The sequence below is a fragment of the Meleagris gallopavo genome, chromosome 1 (genome assembly GCF_905368555.1).
Source record: "Meleagris gallopavo chromosome 1, MGAL_WU_HG_1.1, whole genome shotgun sequence".
In the NCBI taxonomy this organism is placed as follows: domain Eukaryota; kingdom Metazoa; phylum Chordata; class Aves; order Galliformes; family Phasianidae; genus Meleagris; species Meleagris gallopavo.
Genome location: NC_139404.1, coordinates 172201069 through 172218185, shown reverse-complemented (window position 1 = coordinate 172218185; position 17117 = coordinate 172201069). Strand labels below are relative to the sequence as shown.

The 17117-nt window shown below is 41.9% G+C and overlaps 2 protein-coding genes across 5 annotated transcripts in view; one reads left to right on the top strand and one right to left on the bottom strand.

Moving 5' to 3' along the window:
- Positions 1 to 4446: 4446 nt before the first annotated feature.
- LOC104917554 (uncharacterized) lies at positions 4447 to 11592 on the bottom strand. Of its 4 annotated transcripts, XM_085216056.1 has the most exons (3): positions 8141 to 10762; positions 7337 to 7401; positions 4448 to 6789 (listed from the first exon to the last, which is right to left on the bottom strand). In XM_085216056.1, exon 1 carries the CDS (start codon positions 10572 to 10574, stop codon positions 9939 to 9941), a length of 636 nt encoding a protein of 211 aa, XP_085072182.1. In that variant the 5' UTR covers positions 10575 to 10762; the 3' UTR covers positions 4448 to 6789; positions 7337 to 7401; positions 8141 to 9938. The 4 variants fall into 4 exon arrangements, with proteins under 4 accessions (XP_085072183.1, XP_085072181.1, XP_085072179.1 ...); XM_085216057.1 differs by adding an exon at positions 11056 to 11592 and having other exon boundaries at positions 4447 to 10393; XM_085216055.1 differs by having other exon boundaries at positions 4447 to 6789; positions 7337 to 10762.
- The window catches only part of PDS5B (PDS5 cohesin associated factor B), a 110708-nt gene continuing 103967 nt past the window's right edge, over positions 10377 to 17117 (top strand). Inside the window, 1 exon segment of the mRNA XM_085216047.1 lies at positions 10377 to 10520. The gene's annotated coding sequence lies outside the window, so the exon portion shown is untranslated.

Below are 17117 nucleotides of genomic sequence, written 5' to 3'. Positions count from 1 at the left end.
AGGGTTGTCTTTATGCACCCCGTTCCTTCCCCTTGGGGGAGAATTCTCAAAGCAAGCCCGGGTCAATGGATTTTAGGTATTCTCAGCTCTGGCTGCACTGCCCTAAAATGTGCGAGTTCGTACTGATATTGAAACATCTGGTGTTTGTTTCTAGAAAAAGAAAAAAAAAAAATCAGCTGCCATAAGCATGGAACAAAACTCTTGAATGCTAGAATCATAGCTTCAGTGCTGCAGTAGTTGTGTAGGTACTGCCTACGTGCTACCAGACCTGGGAAATCTGCGTGCAGCTTCTTCTAAGGAAGAAGGGTGGCAGAGCCTTTTCCCACCATTCCTGACTGGAAAAGCAGTGTATGAATTCCTGTGGAAATCAGGAACAGTTCAGTGTTTGGTGGTGGTCTTTCTTGTGTCACTGGGGCCTGAGTTTTGTTCCATATTTTGGACAAAAGAGTCAAGCAGACAAATTCTGAAGCTATTTTGAATAAAAGAGAAATTCAGAAGGATCTGGTCATTTCTACCATGGGGAGTTCTTTCAGGAAGGGAAATAGGAGGAAGAAAAAAAAAGAGAAAAAACTGATCTTTGTTACTGAAAGAAAAATGTATGGGTACAGCATATACAAAGGAATGTGTTATTGCAGTTAGGTGGACTATTTCTAACTCAAGTATTTTTGGAAATACAAGGACCTGCATTGCTTTATCCTACACTTTGTATGAGATTATCTAAAAAATAATGAATAGTCCTAATTTTAGTATTCGAAAAGATTTCGTGACCAAGATGGTTGATTTTTTAGAGGAGTCTTGATTGCGTAATCCTAAGGAAAAGATCTATTTCCTATCTAAAATAATATTTATGGGCTTCTCTATGCAAGCTAAATCATGAGAAAACCATGAGAAAATTGTGAGTTAACCATTTACACAGAATGAGAGTGTCCTCTGACCTTTTGAAGATAGTGCCTGTTGATCAAAGCTCTCAAGCACTTCATGATATGTATCTAGTAATTGTCTCAGATGTATTTCATTTGGGGAATTCTCCTTGTACTCATGTATATAATTAAATAAGTCACACATTACAACTGACAATACTCTATCAGATATATATTTTTTTTAACTTCACTGGGTGTAATAAAGTATATTTCCCTGATGATATCACAGCTGCTACAGGTATCACCCACCTGGATGCTTTCCTGTGCAACCTACTGTAGGGAAGCTGCTTTAGCAGGAAGATAGACTTCGTCATCTCCAGAAATCCCTTCCAACCCCTACACCTGTGTGATTCTGTGATCTCATAGGGAAGGTGTTATACCTATATCAGGCAAAGCTATAAATGATTCTCTTAGAATTCTGAGGCACTCTAGATTGTTAAAGAAGTTCCATCGGGAACATCAGCAGGATAAGCTGATAGGGGGTTAAAAGTAGAGTGAAACTACCTGATTTGTTCAGGAGTAGTCAGAAGTTCCTTGACATCTATGTCAACACTTTAGTATTAGTTTATGAAATGTTGTCTTTAATTGATTAACAGAAGAGGGAAAAGGAAAAATTCCACTTTGTGTAATCATTATTGCCATAATGTTTAAAGACTTGTAAGTTTGGGTTGAACATTGGAATTAATTTGTACATATAAGGGAAATGAATAAGGTTCAGTGAAGAAAAAAAAGATATGTAACTTGACATTATGTAACTTTAATGTTTAAACTTGCAAACAGAATGTTTTCTCAGAGTAGTTTTGTATTTTATTTCTTTAATTAAGAAGTGAAGAAGGCAACTGCCCATTCTCAGGGATGTCTTGATTACCAGTTATTATGGTTTACCAATATTACTGATGGTTTAGATCCATGGCACAGATCAGAGTAAGTAGTTACAGTAAAAGAGGCTGCATTCTTCTGTCTGAGCTCAATTTCATGTTATGTAGAAAAACACGTCTTAGAGCGCAATTTCAAATTACCAGTAACTTATGATAACAGCTACTGTCAGAAGAGGTGCTCCTGCTACCCCCATCCCACACCCGGGCTTGTGTATATGCTGCCCTGCTTCCTTAAGTGCATTAGCTTCTGTTGTTTGACCATAGAGAGTCATAGTGCTCCTGTGCTGGCTCTTCACTGGTGGCTCAAGTCTGTCCAGTGCTGGGAAGGAATGGGAACATGTAGCTGGAGACAGTATGGGGGACCCCTTCGTTCAGCTGCATTCAGCTGTTTGATCAGTTTCACTGTGATGCCTCATGAGTTACTAATGTGACACTTCCAGCACCTTCTTGTAACTGTTGTACTCCAGTAGTGCTACCTGCTGTAACTCCACCTCTTGTGTTAATTTCCAATATAATCTTGCTTCTCACCTGTTTCTCATTATTCATAATCCTGTAGTGCTGTATCACTTCCTTCTACCAGTGATAGTCTTTTTTTCCCTTTTCCTCGCTTTCTGTTTCATTCAGATTCTTCATTCTGTTTTGTGTCACTTTCCTGCAAAACACTAATGCACTGTATAATCAATGGATATACAGATGGTGTGTATATATGTATGTATGTATATATATATATACACATACAGGAGCTTGGCTAATATAATTTATATTGGAGTAATGAGAGAAAGTCACTCACCCTGTCCTGGGCTCGCAAGATGAACTCCAATGGAGCAGATCTCCAGAGAGATCCTTCCCCACTGGCAGTCAGCTCTTAAATGGGTCTAGGAGAGGTGGAGCCAGGCTCCACTCCTTCCTGCAGCACAGGTGATTTGCCTTCACCTGTGCTCCCCTGGCTGACTCACTGCTCGCCTCAGGTGATCAGTCAGAGGTTCAGGCCGTGATTCAGCAGCCCCATACACGCACCAACTTTATCTTCTGCAAGTCTGAAATGTGGCACCACAGTGGCATCCAGTTGCCGAGGGAAAACTAAAGAAAAAAAATTACTCAATTTCTCAGCTCTCAAATAGAGTCAGTTTGCACAGAGGCAGTGAGACCCATGTCTCACACCTTTAAGTCTTTGCAGAGACTATTTGTAATGATCAAGTTTGGGTACACTGCAGTGGCAGCGGGAATATTCTTCAGACTAGTCTAATTCCTGGTCCATTAAAAGAAGACCACAAGGTATTTTTAATAAAAAGCATATATTTTTTTTTCTGTGAAGAAAGATTTCCTTTGAATTTGTTTCTAGAAACATTTGAGATAAAACTTCCTAAAATAATTAAGCATGAAGAAAGTAGCTGGCATGAAAAATATTAGTCCAAAAATTAACTGTTGGCAAAACAATACATTTGTTTTCTAATCTTTAATAGAAAAGATTAGACAATTATAAGACAGGACACTCAGACTCAACCTATAATCACAAGGGAAAAAAATCAAGAGAAATATCCAGGAGGCTCTACTTGACATTAATTTTTACAGTTAAGGATTAATATAGAATGATAGATAGTTCAGTCATTTAAATCTTTTGGCACGATCTTGTTATTAGACTTAGTAGAGTCCTCTTTTTTTTCGTCTCATAACCCTGTTCTACTAATCATTTTAGTAATACATGCATTTGAGTTCAAGAGAACTACTTACAGATATATCTGTCTCTTTTTAAAGAACCTTGTGTCTTAGTTTGTGCTTCACTGCATCTATTTAGAAAAAGTGAGGCTTCAAGATTATTTAGGAAACCGTCTTGCATAAGTCTTTGAATTTAAATCAAACTAATAGAGAGAAATCCTGGTGAACATTAAGGGAATTGGCTTACTCAACGCTATAGGAATATTGCTCATCAAACAGTTTTCTGAAACATTTATATAGCAAAGTATGCTGATCTGTGAATGACAGTTCAACATTTGAATAAAAAAACAGGAATTGTTTTTGGCTTGTTAATTTCCACCAGTAAGGCATTTTTAATTTTCAAATTTCAACCTGAGAATTAACATAGGAATTCTGTTTTACAGTTTTGATAATGCCCTATCTGTTTACCTGCTGTTTTTGGGATATAGGAGTATTTTCTGGAGCATGTAATACATTCCAGTAAGTGATGTTTAAAGCATGGTGAGTACTTTTTTCACTATGATAAAAGTAGTCTGTCATTTGAATATTGTTATTTGGTTTCCTTCTAGGTTAAGATGAGCCCTTTTGGACGTAAGAAACACTAGAGGAAAAAAAAAAAAAAAAGGAATATCTCACTAGTTTATTTTGGAGATTTTTAAAAAGTTTGATTTAATTTTATTTTTTTTTTAAAGGGGAAATCTGCAAGATAGATTTTTCTTGACAGTAGAAGACTTGTTCTGTGAGTTAGACCTGAAGCACTATAGCAATTAGAGCTAGGAGAAGTGTACGTTTTAGCCTTTGTTTCAAAGGACAGTGCTTTAGAAAATGTAACAACTGCTGGCCAGAGGTAAAGCTGAGTTTATAAGTTGTGAAATGTTAGGAGGAAGCAGACCAAGAAAAATATGATTCCAAACAATTCATATGTTTCAAAGTAGAGTAAGAGGAGCTTCTGGGAAGAGACACTTAAGACGAAGATCCAGGCACTGCTTAGTCTGCAAGCCTATCTAAATAGCATCTCAAATTTAAATAAAAATTGGAGGAGACGGTGTATAATGCTTTCAGTGGACTTAAATTCAATGAAACATTAAATGAGGTGGCTTTCAGTAGTGGACAGACAGCGGAATGGTAAAAGGAAAATGTGTGAGTAGGAAAAAATGAGCATCAAACGAGCAACTGAAAAATACCCAGCATTTTTCCAACAGAATATATTTAAGTATTTAATGCTTAATACATTAGTCACTCATGGGAGAGGAACAGATGATAAAATGCTATAGAAATGTAGTGCAAAATATTTATGAAGTTGACATCCCCATTGTTTTGTAGAATACGTGTACAGTTGTTACTTGAAATTACTTTTATTTGAATACTTGAGGTCTAACAATTGAAATTTTTACCTTTCAGATACAACTTACAGTAAAAGCATTTACCTCTTGAATATTTTCCCCATTTTGTCACACTAAAAGCATTTCTTAAGAATATTTAGATTACAGAATCTCCCTTCCTACCTCCCATCCTACATCTCAATTAAGTGTGGAAAGCGTTTAAATCAATTAAAGGTATCTCAGAGGAGAAACTAATTTAATTCACTGACAAACTGAGCTATCACCAGGGAAAGAAAGACTGCTGGTATAGAGTCCCAAAATACTAATTCTGTACTGTCAGTAAGGCGTTAAGAGAGGAATATATATATGTGTGTGTATGTATGTATGTATGTATGTATATGTTTCTAACTACTGTGGGTTTTTAGGTACTGTCTGCACGAGGTGATATTAGTTGTAAGCATACATTGTACAAATAGTTGGAGTGAACAGTGGTTAGCAAAAAGATTCCATGACATTTGGTAACAAAACTAAGTCAAGGCTAGGATGTAAAACAAACAACAGCAATAAATAAAGCAACAACAAAAGCAACACACTTACCTGGTATTAGAAGCCTTAAAAGTTTGTGTATTAATTATATCGTGCAGCAAGATGGTTAGATTGTGTAGCTAAGGCAGAAAAGATGCACTAGTTGGTACCAAAATAAAGCACAAATTCTGACTGCAGTAAAGAGACAGATTCCGTTGGGAGCATTAACAACAATAAATGACATTTTCCACTTGTGTAGTGTAACATGAAACATTTTATTGCCTTCTTTCCAAACATGTCTTTAGCATCCCATCTGAAGAAGTCAGCAATAAAAATATATCTACAGTTAAGTGGAGATGGCATGTTTAGGGAGGCCATAGTAGTTACTGTTTTAATAGAAAGACTTCCTTTAAGTCATTTAATCTTAATAGTTTACTGCTATAGATGTTAACTAGTTACATGAGAAAGAGATGGTGTGAAATGCTTCCTTCGGTCATCGTCCTGAGAAGTAACATCTCACCTTCACTCCTTCACTTTTTTTGTTAAATAATAAAATACCACAGACTAAGTACAGACTCCTGTATTTTTGTTGGCCAAACAAGACAGATGCAGATAGATATATTTGATAGTCAGACTAGTTGGCATTCATATTAAAGTTTTACTTATAAAACTCCAGAATTAGTGCTATATATTTGTTAAGGATACCTTCTGAGCATCATTGTGTCTTATTCAGCTTTTTTATTTTTGTTTACAATAGACAATGTTGGCAACAGAACTCACAGTGTGAGTCTAAAATTCCAGGCATCTTAAGTCACTGTTTCCATGTGGCTTACTTGAGACATATGAGATACTAAAATTAGTTGCAAAGTAACTCATGTTCATAGTAACTTCAGTTATTCAGTTCAAGAACCCAACCAGTTTTTTTTTTTTTTTTTTTTTTTTCTTTGAAACAAATAACTTCACTTGCAAGTAGAAAGAGTATATAGGCATTAACTCAGCCTCCTACGTGGCAAAAACCTTATTGGTGTGAAGGGCTTGTACAGAAATGGAATTTAAACCATTTGAATTGTTTTTCTAGTAAAATTTTGATGCCATTGTTCGAGAATTGTAGGAGAGAAACAGAAGGGAAAATGGACTATGCCTGTGCTGGAAACAAAAGTATCCTTTTCACAAACCTGCTACATTAAGAAAGAGAGTTCAGATAAACATCGTAAAAAAGGGAGAAATACTGCCCTTTAATGATAGAAATTTAAAAAAATGTCAGTTGGCTTCCATTCAAATTCTCTGTTAGTTCTGCTGGCCCTTTTTCAGACTCCAGTGATATCTGCGTGGAAGGATTTACTCAACAGTTACTCTGAAGAAATCTGTAAATATGGAAGTTTGTAGAACAATTAACTTTTTGCTGTCAAAAGCAGGGTCTTTGGTCTCTGTTGTACAGCTCCCTCCCTTCTGAAAAAAGAATAATAGTAATAATAATAAAGATTTTTTTCTGATTTTTCTCTCTCCATTCCCCTCCTCCTACCCCTTCCCCTCCTCCCCCCGCAACTATGCAATTATTGTGTCAAGCAATTTTAATATTTCACTGTGACAAATCAGAAGAGATTGCTAAGGTCTACAGCAGCAAACCATTCTAAGGCCAACTTCCTTGCAACTTTCCTTCATCCCACAGCAGCATGCTGTGCTGAGGTGTCTTGAAAGTCTATGTCATTTCTCTGCTCTCAGCTCTTCCCAAGATCCCCATCCATTAGTCCTATAGGTATAAATTACAGCTCTTCATTAAACAAAACTATGACTGGTAAAGTAGTGTTCTCCTATTCTGTTACAGAATCATAGAGTCACAGAACGGTTTGGATTGGAAGGGATATTTAAGACCATCTAGTTCTAACCCCCTGCTATAGCAGAGACACCTCTCTCTAAACCAGGTTGCTCAAAGCTCCATCCAGCCTGGCCCTGTATGCCTCCAGGAAGGGGGTATCCACAACCTGTTCTGAAATACCTTAAAATTGGAGAGCCTTCATGCAGTTCTTCATTCAAGTTAATGAATGAAAGCAACAGAGGGACCTAAAGGCAAAAAATGCAAAGAGATTCATATGTGCAGTATTACTATAATGATTTATGAGACTCAGAAAAAATGTTTAGTGAATCTTCTTATGGTGATGTTGCATTGACAGTTGTTGCTTCTACTCCTATTCACACTGGAAAAAAAAAATTGAACATAACGGGGCTTGGATTTTGATTATAAGAAGACAATGCTGAGAGATACAATCAAATTTTACAGTTGAGAAAAGCTCTACTTAAGCTGAACACAGAATACGTTTCTTAGCCCAGTGTGCAATGAGCTTTGGGAATCTGCTGCCTAAGCAGGCTGAAAATATGCAGCATTAGCAGGCACATGAAGGTAGACAACAGGTCCACAAAGAGGTTCTAAAGGGAATAGGTAAGTATATGCCATCCATGTACAAAGCAGATGTAGCATCTCTATTGCAGTAATTGTTAATGCTAACAGTGCATGATGGACAGAGAGTAGGCAAGTCTCCCTGTATAATATCTCTTTTGATGTTATTTTGGTTTTATACAGGGGAATATGACAATCTCAAATTGTGCATTTAAGTTCCCTGCATTGGAAAAAAATGCAGGGACCATCGAAGAGGCATCAGCCTCTCTGGGAGTGCTATGTTGCCAAATGCTACTTATCAAATTATGAACAAGATGGAATGCTGATCTGACCCAGAAGGGCATCTTCATGTATATTTCTGTAACTAAGGCACAGAGCGTCCTTTGTACTCTGCAGTTTTCTTACCGTGTTTTTACACACAGTTGTGAGAAGAATACAGCTCTGAAGGATTGTCTGGGATTTCCATCATCATCCCTGGAACACCAAGATGTGAACAGTGCCTTCAACAAACATGTGTAAAAGACCTGGTCCTGAGAGCTGTGTGGTGCTGGCTTTCTGTATGTCACGCTGTAAGCTAAACACCTGCTTTGTGCAAGTATTTCTAATCTTTCTCAAGTTTCTGTAACATCATACATTTATCTTTACTTTTGTCTGCACTTTTAGATGGCAGCAGATCCAGTAAAAAGAATCCTGCTACCAGTCATCCTTGTGAGATGTGACATTTCAGGTTGTATATTAGGAAGATTCTTCTCAGGAGCAGTGAGGCAGCGGCACAGCTGCCCAGGGAGGTGGTGCAGTCTCTGTCCCTGGAGGCGTTCAGGAGCCGCGTGGATGTGGCGATGAGGGACGTGGTCAGTGAGCATGGTTGGGGTGTGCTGGCAGTTGGACTTGATGATCTTAGAAGTCTTCTTTAGCCTTAACGACTCTACGATTCTGATTGCAGGAGGGACTGAGCCCACCCTCAGGAACACAGCCCATGCTCAAGCAAGTCTCATAGCGTGGCAGTTTTATTTTAGGACTGCACCAAGAGGGTTCTCGTTTTACCCTCCTTCACATCGAATATCGGCCCGTAACACTTTCCAAAAGCGTTTTCTGAAGAAACCCGCCGTGCAACACGCCCAGGAGGACTGAAGGACCTCCTTCCTCGGGCTGCCCGCGCTGCCTCCTGTGCTCGAACCGCGGCTTCGCGGCGCCTCCTGACGGCCCCACGGCCGCTGTCACTTCCCTGCGCGCCAAGCGGCCCCGGGCGCGGCGAGAGGGTTGCGGTGGCAGAGCGGTGTCGGACGGGCTCCCCCGTGAGGGCTAAGCGCGGTACTGCCGACGGGATGAGGGAACTCGGGACTGAACGGAACGCGCTGCTGGAGGCGGCGTCCCGGTTCTGTCTGATAGAAGGGAACTAAGAAAGAAGGAAGGGAGCGTTTTCTCCAGAAGGCTGCGTTCCGAAATGCTAAAGTGGTCCGGATGAAGACCGGACCGTGGCCTTTCTGAGCGTGTTCCCCTTCCAGCACTCAGCCCCAGACCTCCTGTTGGGAGTTGGAGTGTGAGGTGCTGCCCTAAGCCCCTCCACAATAAAAATGCCTGCAAACAGTGTGGCAGCACGATGGCTGCTTCCATAGCCAGACACGCTCCTCCGTCATGTCAGTGCCATGTGAAAATTTGGCTTTTCAGGTTTGTGCAAGTGCTGCAGTTTGCATAGTCCTGGCAGGGCCTCCTCTGTCAGGGGATGAGGATGTTAGCCTAAAACCAGCCATGCTGATGACAGTGTGCTGGTGTGGTCAGGAGCTCCAGGGAGCTTAGTTAAGGATTTGGAGTAGCAGGGAGAGCACCTCAGCCGCAGCAGTCCTTAAACATCGCTGCCCAGAGCAGACACAGCCCCAGGCCAGTTCCAGTGGCTCTGCTGAGTGCAGCGTTCCCGCTTTTGGGATCTGAGCACTTTCAGCACTTCTGCTTTCTCCCCGTGCTTCATTTCTAAGTGCAGCACTTCATCTGTAGCAGTGGGGAGAATTGCATCACTGTTCGATTTACGTTTTCCTGTCAGGGTGCCTGTGAAGCCGTTGTGTTCGCTGAAGCCAAACCAAAGGGTTTGCTGAGCGGTGCCGCTGCTTTTTCTGCTCCTTCCCCGCACCGAAGGGACTTTACCCCTTATGGTTTTACACCGATTCTTTCACAGTCCGTGGAAAATACTGATTTCACTAATTTCATATTACACAGCGATCACCAGATGATGGCTCATCACAGACAGCGGAGCTCTCTCCGTTGGGGCCGTGGCTCCGTCCCTGCCGCGGTGCCCCCGTGGGTGCTGCTCCGCCGACCTCAGGGCCCTGGAAATCCCGGGTCGGTTTCCCAAACGCCGCTCGCCCGCCTTTAGCCGGGACTCCCGAGCGCCGTGCTGACCCGCCTTCGGGGAGTCACGGGCCGCCTCGGGCTGCAGAACAGGCCTGGGGCTTCCCCGCTGCTCTTTCCCGCAGGCGGAGCGCGGCGGGGCCGGGGCCGTTCGCGGCGCGCGGGCCGGCGGAGCGGCGGCGGCGGCGGCCGGCAGGGGGCGCTGCTGCCTCGCCGCTGCCCGGCTCTGGGCCCGCTCGCTTCCCCCGCGGTTCCATTGGAGCAGCCGGAGACAAGTTGGCGCCATTTTGAAGCCGACAGGGGGACCGGGGCGAGCTGCGGAAGGGGAGGGGGTTAGAGGCGATTGGCTGCGGCGACGGCGGCAGCTCCTCTCCGAGCCCGGAGCGGCGGCAGCGCGGAGCGGACCCGCCTGGGACCAGCGAGAAGAGGCGGTTGCGGCGGGGTAAGGAGCCCGACTAGGCGACCGCGCGCACCCCCACCCCGTCCGCCGCTCCATTTTCCCTTCTCCGCGGCGGGGGCGGGGGGCGGCAACTCGGACCGCGCTCCGCGGGCAGCGCCTGAGGAGGAGCGGGGTGAGGGCTCCCCGCGGCCGAACCCCCCATCCCCCTCAGCCCTCCGCGGGGCCGCTCCCCTCCCCCCCTTCCCCGTGGCCGCCGTCGCAAATTAAATTTGCCGCCCCCTTCCTACCCCCCTCTCCCCCCCCCCCCTCCAACCCGCGGGGCGCGGCGGGGCCCTACGGGTTGATGACCTTGGCCGGGGTGCTCTGGGGCCCGGGGTCGCCCTCCGGTACCCCCCGCCCGTCCCGGGTGGCCCGGCGGGGGATGGCGGCGGGAGGCCGGCTGTCCCCTCCCTGCCCCTCGCCGCCCGCCCGGGCTGCGCCCGCGGCTCCGGCTCTCGGCGGAGAGAACCCCCGGCCCTTTGCGTCCCCCCTCGCCGCCCTCCTCAGCCGCGCGGACCTCGGCTCGGTGGGTACCTACTTGTGCCAGCCCGGTTCTTTCATGCTGGCTTTTTTTCTTTTTTTTTTTTTTCTCTTTTTTTTTTTTATTTCTTCCTTTTCCCTCCCCCTTTGCATTAAGCTCTGTTAGAAGGCAGTCGAGAGGGAAGTGTGTGTGTGGGAGGGGGTTGGCGCTGCCTGTGAGGTGAAAAACTATGAATTTTACATCGGAATCGCCAGATGGAGAATGGTTAATTTATAGGTTGTGCATTGTTTACGTTGAGAGCCTCTGGTCAGGAATCTAGGGCTGTAACTTCATCCCGCTGCAAATAAATCACTATCTCTTCTTCAAAACAAATCAACAATTAATGATGGTGAACAATCCCGGCGAACTGAACTGCAGCGGACCCGCTCCTCCGGAGCTGGGTTTGGCTGTGCGAACCTTTTGCTGACTTTTCGCTGCCTTCCTGCACGAGCGCTGAGAGCCGCGATCGCCCGGCTAGGCGGTGCTGCCTGCCTTAGCACAACTGCCCAAGTATGTTCGTGTTGCTCTTTGTTTTGTGCTCGACGGGTAGGTGCTGGGCTGTAATTGATTTCTCTTTGCGGGAAATGGAATAGAAGGGGTGATTAACATTCGAGTGGCTTTATAGCTGAAAACGGCTGTCAAATCGCATTGTGGGGAGGAGATAAGATGACACGCATTCCTTCAGGTTTTTCCCCTTTCAAACTATAGGAATACTTCTGTTTGATAGAAATTTTGCTCAGTCCCTCTCGAATGCCATATAGATATGCTCTAGGTGCTATATACTTTTGTGAAAAGACACGAAGCAGCAGAATTTGTTATGTTTAGATTACCCTAAAAGAAAGCAGAGAGTGATCGGCAGCTCAGGATAGTTTAGCTGAGGTGCGTGCATCACCTCCATGTGAAAGCGTGCGCTGCTGGAAGAAGTAGTTTGGTACTTGTGTGACATCTTGTGTCTGCATTTGAGGCAGGGTTGTACTTCACTGTGTTGTAGGGGCTGATTTCATTTTGTTCCGAGTTCTTATGCATTATTGATTGTCCACGTTTTTCTTGTGTTCTCTGTACTACCTATTCAGGCTAGTAGTTTTTGGTGGAACAGCCAAGTAAATTGAAATGGAAAGTTGTATATCTGTAGTACTTGTGTGCTGCTGAATTGTTTTAATGTGTGCCATATTACTATTGGCTTTGGAGTGTTTTTAGCAGGCTTGCTTGTGGATTTATATTGAGCAAGTCAGTTAATTATTATTAAGGTGTAATTAAAGATATTAAAAAAGTTACTGTTAGCATTCAAGAAGGTATTGCCATGAGATACGGACGTGACCATGGGCATTATCCAATTTTGGCTTTGAGCAGGAAGCTCTGCTACCTCCCGCAGATCATAAGAGATGTTTTTTCTTTTGAGATAATTTGCTATCTACTAGGCTCTCAAATTATACTTTTCTTTCCTCTCTCATTCTTTCTTCAGATGCACAGTTTATATTCATACAGAACAGTAAAAGTTTGTATGAGTATTTCTAGGAGTCTCTTAGTAAAGGGTCTTAATTTAAAGGTTGTTGGAGCAAGTGAATGCTTTTTCTTGAAGTCTGTGTTTGGAAGAGGTGATACAGGCTACTTGTTGAACATGGATAGGTGGCAGGGGGACAGCGAATGAGAAAATGTGGAGCTGAACACTAAAGGCATGTAAAGGCATGTGGAAAATAAAGGAGAATATGATATAAATGGGACTAATTATTTTTCCCTACGAGTTTCATTCAAATTTCCTTCTGCTTTAATGTTACTTAGAGGTATGTATTTGAGCTTTCTTTATATAGTCCTTTTTTTCCTTCAGACAAATTCCCTTACTAGAACCAAACGATGTATGTCCTGGTGTCTGGTTCTGACAAGTGGTAGGACAGTGTGTTGTACTTGTTACAAGTTACTAAAGTAGTGGTGTTTTTGCTCTTAGCATGAAATACTGCTATCGTAAGCTGAAAGAATATATTACTGAAATACTGGTCAGTTATGGAACTAGCTGGTAAGGGAGAACTGAGGGAACTCAGTGCTTTTTTAAAAAACTTGAGTGTTGCCGTCCTTGAAGGGGAAGCATTGGGTTGGCTTAGCCTGTTTTGTGGTATTCTCTGGTCTAGTTGAACAGTACTGATTGATCCTGAAAGGAATGGCGTGCAAGCTTGTGAAGAATTGCAATATGTGTGCTTTAAACAGAACGGTAAAACCAAAACAAAACTTCTTTGCTATTGTCTGAAAGTTGAAGCTGTACCTATGTAAGCCATATTGCTCTTCCATTGGTGATATCTTCAGTTGAATGTAGTCTCCTAGAAAACTTGATTATTTTTTCATTCTTAGTTCTGATATGTAAAATACATCAGAAGGGCAGTGTGTAAATGGAAATAAACTTTATTTTTGCAGGTTAGTGGTTTGTTTAAAAAACAAAAAGCAAAAACAAAATAGACCTGGAACACTTTAGATTCTGTAATACAGTGCAATTAATGTCAATAATTACCATGACACATCTAACTCAAAATAATTCAATGAAACACAATTAATATTTTAACACTGATTCTTAATAAAGATGGAGGAGTAAGCTTATAGATTATTACCATCTCTGCATATACTTCTCTCCAACTTTCTCTAAAGTACGGGGAAATTTATGGTTCTCAGAGTGGATTCTGAGAGTTAGAATTGGTTGCCATCAGTGGAATTTACTTTTGCATTTTGTCCCAAGCACTGGAAGAAGTGCTACCAAAACTGGTAGCATTATCCTTGTTTTATACTACTTGATATTCAGCTCTGTTATTTCGGCTCATGACAATTTCAGTACAAATATGGTTCAAAAGATGATTTAGAGGAAAAAAAAAAAAAAAAGAAAAAGGAAAAAAAAAAAGCCATACCTCATTGGGAACAGATGGATGTGTTTGTACTAATCATCTTGTGTCTGTCACCATTTATATGGCAGTACCGTAACCAGGGATCAGGACCCCATCTGGGGTTTTCTAATTTATACCCTGTTCTTCTGAGATCAATTCCAGACAGTCCTAACTCTGTACTTTTTCTCTGACTTAATTAGGAATCCTGGTGGATGCTGTTTCTGCTGAAACAAGATGCTTCACTTCTGTATCTTTTAACGAACTTAAGTTAGCAGTTCAAAAATGTGATTGTCTTAACTGCTTTTGTCACCTAAACTGCATTTCATGGCTCTGTTAAAGAGCACTAGATTCAGCTAAAGCCTAATTGTTAAGCACCTTGAAAATGACTGCTGAGTGAGATTTTCCAGCTTTTGGGTAAATTTACTCATCAGTTGTCCACAGCTTCTTTCAGAGCAGCCTCTGGTTGTCTGTGAGGCATCCCTGGTGTATCCACATTGACATCAATTCAACGTCAAGAATTTGGATTCTGAGAGACTTAGGAGGAGGAAAAGAACCCCGAAAGCTGTTATTTGTGCTGAGCACAAATGTATTACTCTGAACGAAGACTTAGAACAAAACAAAACCCTTCAGAACTGCGTGTGTAATCTTTGTGCCACCTTGAATTTGGTTGTTTCTATTAGTACTGCCTTGTTACTTGGATATGGAGTTGCTGTAAAGACCATCAGATTTCTGGGAACATGTATGTTAGGTTTCTGCTCTTATCAGAAATGAGGAGTTGAGATGTGTTGCTCTTAGTTAGGATGTGTGAGCATATTACTTTATGAATTGTTGTTGTTGTTGAGTATTATTTTTAATTGTCCCCAGAAGATTTATTTTTCTGCACCTAACTACTTAAAATTTGTAAGTTTTTGTTGGGAAAATAACCAGCCTAGCATTGCCGTATATCTTCAGGTGTGATGCTGTCTTGGGTAATTGCTTTGTTTGACAGTTCACTATGAAACATTGCATGTAGTTTGTTAAGACTTTCTGTACACGGAAACAAAGCGGATGGAAGAGGCTGTAGCATCAATTTGTGAAAGCAGACATATGGGACAATGTCTGTGGGCTTTTTGAGTGCTACTCACAGTTTTTCAAAGGGAAACAGACAAGTCATGGGCACCTCATTCATGGTTTGTAGTAAAGTTCAGGTTGTGTTTTCTTCCTGTTGGGAGTATGGACTAGTCAGAATAAGGCTGTAACATTTTGCTTTATGGAAATGGAGGAAAGAATGAATAAGGTAATTCTGTACCTTTTAGAAGATATTGAAGGAGTTTTTCAGAGTGGAACTAAAAGACAGACACATTTCCCTTCACTTTGCCCAGCTTATATTACGCAGTCCACGGTTTTCTGAAGTGTATCCATAACTGAGGGAATTAAGAATGGAGATTGCCATGCACATACAGTTTTCTGAAATAAATATTCTGACCTCAGTCTCACTGAGAGTGCTCTGAGAACTTGAAACATTTTGAACGTCTTCTCCCTGTTACAAGTGTTGCCTGTAGTAAACTCTCCATAGGGTTGTTCATGCAATGTTATGTACATTTAGAGTAACACTTTATTTCTTAATCACTGTCCACTTATTAATGCATTTCTGTATGTAATATAAACAGTATTCAAATTAATTTCAAAAGTACAAGAGACAATTCTAATTCAGCTTTGTCCTCTTAAGCACGTCCTGGTAATCCTTAGTTATATTTAGGAATTTATGTATTTATTTATTTAGTTATGTTTAGGAATGTACAGGAAAGCTGGGGAGGAACTTCTTAGAAGGGCACGTAGTGACAGGACAAGGGCAAGTGGCTTTAAACTGGAAGAGGATAGATTTGGGCTAGATATAGATAGGAAGAAATTCTTTGCTGTGCAGGTGGTGACACAGTGGCACAGGTTGCCCGGAAAAGCTGTGGATGCTCCCTCCCTGCAGGCATTCAAGGCCAGGCTGGATGGGGCTGTGAGCAACCTGGTCTAGAGGGAGGTGTCCTGTGCTTACAGCAGGGGATTGGAGCTAGGTATCTTAAAGGTCCCTTCCAACCCAAACCATTCTATGAATTTCAGCTCCATATTAGAGTTGGTTGGCGTGTTTTCCAAAAGCGGGAAAATGTGAAATGAATGGACAGGGAAGAGTATTGAATGATTAGAGCTCCTGAGTGAACAGAGGGATTCTTTCTTCTTATCAGTTTATTGTGTTGCAAGAATAAGTCTGTTTAAGCCAAACTTTGTCCTAATGCTCTTTAGTAGCATTTTGATTTCCTGGGAGATGGGCTGCAGACCCTGAGTTTTGTGGTGTTTGGTATTATGACATATTTTGAGAGTTGTGGTCTCAGTTTCTCTATACAGGTAAAGTTGGTGGACAGCTCTGAAAGTTCATTTTGTTTCTCAAGTTAGTCATCTATGAAATATAAATAATCCCTATTTCATCAAGGCATTGCAAAACTAATTTTTATTGTCTGCGAATGTTACACTGGTTGGTCCTATGCAGGGGCCCTGTAGGAAATGGAGTCTCTTCAGAGCATGGTTTAAATAAAGCGTACTATGGGGCACGTGGAATGACAAGGAGAAAAAGTGAACAGCTTCTTTGCTTTTGGCTGGGAAAGAAATGATGCAGTGGAAAAAGATACTGAGGGATCGGGTGGATCACCTCCTTTGTGTGGTCCTTTTTAATACCCTATCAGAAATCTTGATTGTCTTGTTTTCTAACTCTTAAAAATTTGCTTTGCAGATGTGCTGTTCTAGCACCAGGCTTCCATTATTCCTTTATAAGCCAATTTAGTAAAGAAATGTACGTATGGATGTGCTCTTATGAATCACTAGATTGTAACCTTTAGCTATGTGTAGCTCGTACTAATTAAATTAATAGAATGCTATTAACAGTAATGCTTTATTGTCTGCTAACCAGTGTTTTGTGTGATGAGATGAGTGCTTTCCTGGGGATTCTTGCAATACTTGTTATTGACAGAAGAACAATGTAACATACATGATTCTACTTTGTACTGGAGGCCCTGCAAGGGGTTGAGTTTCATGGGATCTGGTTTTCTATTTATTTTTTTTCTTACCCCTTCTCTGCAGCTGATCTTTCTGCTGAGATCTCTCTACTCTGCCTAGTTTGTGCTGATACCTACTCAGGCTTCTGATTAATATTTCATTGTCCAGTAAATCCTACTTCCTCTTCACTTGTTTGGCAGC